Source organism: Acanthisitta chloris, unplaced genomic scaffold, assembly GCF_000695815.1.
Source record: "Acanthisitta chloris isolate BGI_N310 unplaced genomic scaffold, ASM69581v1 scaffold29769, whole genome shotgun sequence".
NCBI classification, from domain to species: Eukaryota; Metazoa; Chordata; class Aves; order Passeriformes; family Acanthisittidae; genus Acanthisitta; species Acanthisitta chloris.
The window spans coordinates 829-7,589 of NW_008692423.1; the positions used below are offsets into that span (position 1 = coordinate 829).

At 50.3% G+C, this 6,761-nt stretch overlaps 1 protein-coding gene across 1 annotated transcript; it reads left to right on the forward strand.

Annotated features, from left to right (window-relative positions):
* Nucleotides 1–473: 473 nt before the first annotated feature.
* Nucleotides 474–6,601, forward strand: THRAP3 (thyroid hormone receptor associated protein 3; the record flags this gene model as incomplete). Its single annotated transcript, XM_009082676.1, has 7 exons — nt 474–1,211; nt 1,723–1,895; nt 2,284–2,395; nt 2,629–2,713; nt 5,121–5,305; nt 5,873–6,065; nt 6,452–6,601. Coding segments are annotated over 7 exons (1,636 nt in total), but the record flags the coding sequence as incomplete, so codon positions are not given.
* Between the last annotated feature and the right edge of the window lie 160 nt (nt 6,602–6,761).

Consider the following 6,761-nt stretch of genomic DNA (forward strand, 5'->3'; position numbering starts at 1 on the left):
TGTTAACCTGTTTGCTTTTATTTGTATTTGCAGTCTGTCATGAAATATTTAGCTTACCTATGAAAATTGCATCCCAAATTTGAAGTAGCTTTTGAGGCTTTTATTTCCAGTGTGTTGTTTAAAGCAGAACAGCCCAGTTTGAAAGGTTTGATGTGTTGTTCTCCTGAACCAGGTTTGTAAGTAAATAAACGAGTGGGTAAGATGTTCTATTTTCCTTCGATGCATTTGTGGGTCACTGGGTTTGATTTGTCCTTGAGCCTCATTCCATCGGTTCTGCATATCCATTTCCTTCTACATTTGCTGAACTTAGTGAGAACTGAGAGTCTGAATCCAGGCTGAGTAAACACTTGCACTGTTTTAGGGCCTAGAGGCAGTTTCTGTACATGCATAAGTGGTGAAATTGGACTCTCTGAGCTCGAGCCTTGACCTCGTCAATGTCTAATAAGCAAACTCCTGTGGTGTTTTGTGACCAGGTACCTGGAGGAGCAGAAGGCTGAGAATGGGAAAGACAAAGACCAGAAAGTAAGTGTTGAGAAAGAAAAAAGTAAAGAAAAAGGGAATTTCTCTGAGTTGGGATCAACAGATGGAAAGGCAAAATCCGAGGTGTATGGATCCAAGGCTGACTCGGAGAAGGGATACCGCGGCAGCCAGTCGCCCAAGCGCTACAAGTTCAGGGATGACTTTGACAAGATCAAGGTCCCAGAGTTCCACAAGGAAGGCCATTATGGCAAAGAGGAGATGGATGAGCAGGACAAGAAGGATAAAGCAAAAGGCCGGAAAGATTCGGAGTTTGATGATGAGCCCAAATTTATGTCTAAAGTCGTTGCGACTTCGAGTAAAAACCAAGAGGAGGATAGGTCTGGAAAATGGGAAGGGGTGGTGTTCCTGCCACCTGGAAAGGAGAAGCAAAGGAAATCTGATGACATGGAGGAGGAAAGCTATTCCGAGAGATCCAAAAAAGAGGAGAGATCAGGATCCAAGAGATCGGAGTCTGGTCACAGGGGGTTTGTTCCTGAAAAGAATTTCAGAGTGACCACTTACAAGTCAAGCCAGGAAAAAAGCTCTTCGCCCCCACCGCGGAAGGCTTTGGAGGTGAAGGAGAAGCCAGGCACCAAAGTGGAGGGGCTGACTCCTGGCAAATCCTCCTTTTCCATTACCCGTGAGGCCCAGGTCAACATTCGCATGGATTCCTTCGACGAGGATCTCGCACGGTGAGGACCTGCTGGCTTGGGAGGGCTCAGCAGGGTTGTTTTTTCCTGTTTCTCTTCCTGAGATCCCCAAGTTTTGCCAAGTGTGAGGAAGGCTAAGCAATACTGCATCGCAGTGTGTGGTGTTTGGAGCTAGAGATGAACTTCTTCCTAACCTCTTCCATGCCTGGCTGCAAGGTCAGGAGGTCAGTGCCTTGTCACGTGGGCTCTGGGAGGAGTCCAGACGGAGTCAGGTACTCAGTGGCTTCTGGCTGCAGGGAAGTTAAGTGCTGCTTAATGACATTTGAGTCTCTGCACTGTGTTTTGCTGCTCCTGTTCTCCACACCGCATTGAGTAATGAGTGACCGGAGTTACTGCAGTGACCTGGGTCATGGTGGTTGGGATGTCTGAGGAGGCTCTTGCTCACATTGTGTCCTTAGGTGCCTCCCTGGGACTATGTAAAACATGCAGTGACCTCCCCGAGCTGCTCCCTTCAGCCTGCTCCTCTGTTTCACATGCTCTGTTCTTTCTCCAGTCCCAGTGGCATATTGGCTCAGGAGCGCAAGCTCTGCCGGGACCTGGTGCACAGCAACAAGAAGGAGCAGGAATTCCGCTCCATTTTCCACCACATCCAGTCGGCTCAGTCGCAGCGCAGCCCCTCGGAACTGTTTGCTCAGCACATAGTGACTATAGTCCATCATGTGAGAGGTGGGTCAGGACTCTGCCTGTCCTCAGGGGCACTTCACTCCTCCCTGTCCGGGTCGGTGGGGTTTGGGTGCTCGGAGGTGTTTTCCAGAGAGGAGCTCAGCAGCCTGGTCACGATCCCCTGCTTTGTAGAACACCTTTTCTGCACAGCAGAAGGTGTTCCTGTGCTTACCTGGGCAATACTCAGTCTGACAGAGCTGTGTGATCTGGTGGTCTGTGACTCACTGGAAGAAATTGCTCATTTCACCGAAGCACTCAAGATTTGTCCCAGCAGCAGAGCTCACCACAGTGAGCCTCACTGCCCTGCCCTGGGTTTTGACAGGCTCTGGGGCTGCTGGGCTCTGACAGAGCTGGCACTAACCTCTCGTCACTCTTTGCTCTCCCCTGACAGAACATCACTTTGGGTCCTCAGCAATGACACTGAACGAACGCTTTACCAAATACTTAAAGAAAGGAATGGAACAGGATGCAGCTAAGAACAAGAAGAGTCCTGAAATCCACAGGTTGGTGCCACTGGACACTGTGTTAGCATTGCAGGGACGTTTCAGCTTCCATCTCTAAGCTCTGGGATAATTCCAGAGTCATTCACATGTGTAACTGACTTCTGCCAACACAGAAAAGGGGAATGTGGGGAGTTTTAAGTCCCTTTGGAAGTCTTGGTCTGCTTTAAATGGCTGAAAACTTTGGGTTGTTCTCATGAGCAAGATCTTACCTATGTGTTTCCTTTGCTTTCTAGGAGGATAGATATATCTCCCAGTACTTTTAGAAAACATGGATTCTCTCAAGAGGAGTCGAAAAGCTCCAGAGATTCAGGCTTCAAGGTGAACTGTCACTCTGATTAGTTTAATTCAACACAATGAGTGCATTGGGCATGAACTTAACAGTGATGTTTGTGTTTAAATTACTCTCTACTTAAGTTTGTGTTTTTCTTTTAAGGATGGGCATAATTCTAAAAATGAACTACAAAGGGTTAATTTTTATTAAAAATGTATCACCAACCTTTGTGAAGTGGTTAGACTATGGTAAATGACCCCAAAGTCAATTGAGGTGAGCTTGAGAAAAGAGAGAGGATTTTTGGAACAAGTGCCCATGATGAGAGAAGAGACTTTTTGTGATATTTTTCTGCTTGTAAGTATGATTAACTCCATTGTTACGTGCGATATTGCCAACCATGTTTTCCGAGACGTGCATGTCAAAGAGAGGGCAGTGAGGCTGAGTGCTGAGCTAAAGCAGATGATAATTTCGTGCTAACAACTTACTGTACCTTGTCTGTTGATTGCTGTTACGTTAACATTCAGCACTTGCCTTAGATCCAGAGCATTTTGGGATTGTGTTACTTGAGTAGACGAACGTTAAGCCATTTGCAGTCGCTGTAAAACAGTCCTAAGACGAGGCTTAACGAAATGTTTGGGATTTTAACCTGTGTTTATTCACCTTCATACATATTTGCGTTGAAGAGATGTAACCAGTCCTGAAAATTGTTTCAGTTTTCGATTCTTTCCAAACACACTTGTGGCTTGACATGGACGATGGTGAGATGGATTTGATGGGCCTGAACTGAGCATCAGCTTGGCAGAGTGTGTTGTAAACGTGGTTTCCAAACAGCTCGCCAGCCCTCCGTGAGACAGACGAGCCCTCCCAAACCCAAATAGCTGTTTGCTGTGCCACATAAGGGAGCTGCTGCCGGTTTTCGATTCTTTCCAAACACACTTGTGGCTTGACATGGACGATGGTGAGATGGATTTGATGGGCCTGAACTGAGCATCAGCTTGGCAGAGTGTGTTGTAAACGTGGTTTCCAAACAGCTCGCCAGCCCTCCGTGAGACAGACGAGCCCTCCCAAACCCAAATAGCTGTTTGCTGTGCCACATAAGGGAGCTGCTGCCGATTTTGTCACTTTTCTGTCATCCACCGTGTTGGGAGCAGTTTTATTCTCAGAGTAGAAATTAAAGCTCTTTGCCTGGGGAAAGTAGAAGAGCAAAATACCAAAACAAAACGCCTGCTCTCACTCCTGCGTTATTTGACATATTTATTTAAACAAAAAAGTGGTTAGAAACTCATGTAAGTAAAAAATTTAACAGCTAGAGAATTACTAATCCTTTTGTATTTGATTCAAGGCGGTTAATTTGCTGTGTGTTGCATATCAAGTTGTTCCCAGGATGAATGTGTGTACATGCCTAGCAGTGCTCAGGTTGGGTGTTGGTGCCACCCTGGTGGGAGGATTCCCTCACACCTCCTGCTGCTCACTCCAGTGTGCCAGAACCACAGCCACTGCCCCTGGGCAGGCAGCAGAGTCTCACCCAGGTCCCACAGGGCTTGGAGCAGCTGCAGGAGCACAGCTGCTCGTCCCCCAGAGACTCCTCATCCCCTCCTGAAGCAGCAGTTTAAGTCCAACTCAGCCCAGTCGTTACCAGGTGGTTTTGTTTGTTTTTCATCAGCAAGGCAGAGTTTAAAACCAGAGCTAGCGGAGGAGTGTTTGTCGTGCATCTGGTGGGGTCTGGTCTGTGGACACCAGCTTGGCTTTAGCAGACCTGCCTGGGCTGTGGAGAAACACAGTCTGTGGTGGCTTCATGGCACCTGCCACACAGTGCCCTCCGGCCCAGGGATGGAGCTGTGGGCAATGTCTGCACCCAGTAAATCCTCCCCCCAGGGGATCTCTCCCTGCTCCCAGACCCCTTGGACGCCACGTGTCCGTGGCCTCCAGCTCTCCCCACCTGGACCACTAATCTTGGGGATCTCCAAGCAGCTTTTTGCTTCTCCTGAAGCATCACTCCCAGACCTGGTGATTAGAATTCCTCCCCCCCTGCCAGGTGATGCCTGTGAGGACAGTCAGGGCAGGGCCAGAGGTCTAGGGGCTGCTGGACAGCTCTGCCACACCAGTAGTGATCCACAGGCACTGGATGTGATTCCCAAGTTCTCATCCCTCCCTGGCTGTGGTGTACAATAGGTGTCACCTTCCATGTCTCTCCCCGCCCTGTTCCAGGCTGTGTATTCCAATGCTGTTTAAAGAGCAGAGTAAAGGTTAAAAAGCAGTAGGAAAATGGAATTCTGACAAGTGAGAACTTACTTGAATAGTACATGATTTGCCATCTTAAAGTGGAATGTTGGTCAGAGCTCAGTTAAACTGCAGCTCTCCAAAGTCTGTGCAGTCAGTAGCAAAGTAAATGGTGCTGAGCTGGGACACTGCAGGCCCTTGTGCTCAACTCTGCCCTCTCCCCTGCCTTTGTAGGCTGAAGGGAAATATAAGGACGATCCTGTTGACCTGCGCCTCGATATTGAACGCCGTAAAAAACATAAGGAAAGAGATCTTAAGCGCGATAAATCCAGGGAGTCGGTGGACTCGAGGGATTCAAGTCACTCAAGGGAAAGATCAACTGAGAAAACGGAGAAAAGTCACAAAGGCTCAAAGAAAAAGTATGTAGGAAGCGTAGCAGCCATTTCCTTCTGCCTCTCGTGTCTCTGCTGCTCGGGCCGGAGACGACATCGTGTGCGCAGAGCTGTGCACACAGCGGTGACAGCAGCGGCCTGAGCTGCCCCTCTGCCTGTGCTGCTGTCACTGTGTCTGTCACAAACACTGGCAGTGGTTAGAGGTAAATGGGAAGGCTCCATTGTCAGCGTGGGTGAGTCACTTTCCTTCTCCTTCCTCTTGTGTCGGCACAGCCATGTTGAAATGACTTGGCTTTGGTGTTCATTAGATCCTTTCCTATTAGCTCAGTTTTCCATTTGACTAAAGCTCCATGGACGCATGCTTGGCCCAGAACACGTGGTGTTAACACCTTAGGAAGGAGCAGCAAGTTCCCTCTGGAGAGGGTTTGGGCCCTGTGCTGGAGCCTGAGCTTACTCGGAGCTTACTCAGGCTTTTCCTCTCGTAGTAGAAGGAGAGTGTGGCACTGATAAGGGAGTGACAGGAGCTCTGAGCAGGCAGGTCATGCTGAGTTCCTAACCCTGTGGGTGTTCCCTCCGTTTCCTCTCCTGAAACAGGAAGCACCGACGGGTGCGAGAGAGATCCAGATCCAGTTCCTCATCGTCATGGTCCTCTCACTCGGTCAAGGCAGAGGAGTATCCCGAGGAGACTGAGGAGAGGGAGGAGAGCTCCACAGGCTTCGACAAGTCCCGGCTGGGGACTAAGGAATTCACTGGCCCAAACGAGAGAGGAAGAGCGAGGGGAACCTTTGTAAGTTCTGCACCCCTGCCCTGAGTTCAGTTCCCAGAGGGCTCGGGACGTGGCCCCTGTGTTGCTCCTGCAGCTGAAGCTGCCCCGGAGGAGAACCCCCTGGGCAGGGCCAGGCTGTGGGTGGTGACCCCACCATGTGCCTCACCCCGTGGGGGTTTGGCCACCAACGTGGCTCACCTGGGCACAGCCACTGACTGTTTGCAGTGCCTGTGCCTCAGGTGCAGTGTCTCACTGCCTGGTGTGTCTGCCTGTGCCTTCTGGGGGTGCCCTGCTCAGGGAAGGGCTATTGTGTCCCTGGGAGCCCTGGGAGCTGGCTGGGCTGGGAGGGCACTGCCTCTAAAACCAGGACACTTTCTCACGTTTTTCTCCCTGTGTGGCTCTTGAAGCAGTTCAGAGCCCGAGGGAGAGGATGGGGCAGAGGCAACTTTTCAGGCAACAACAACAGCAACAGCGGCGGCAACAACGACTTCCAGAAGCGAAGCAGGGAGGAGGAATGGGACCCTGAGTACACCCCCAAGAGCAAGAAGTACTACCTGGTAGGTCCTTAGGTGCTGGAGCACCTGTCTGCTCCAGGTGTACCTGCTCTCAGATGCCTCAGAGCTGCTGGGGCCACTTGCCCGTGCCCGAGGAGAGCTCGTTCTGCTCCCTGTGTTTCCACCGAGGGCAGGGAGGGCAGTGCCAGCCTGGAGAGCTCGT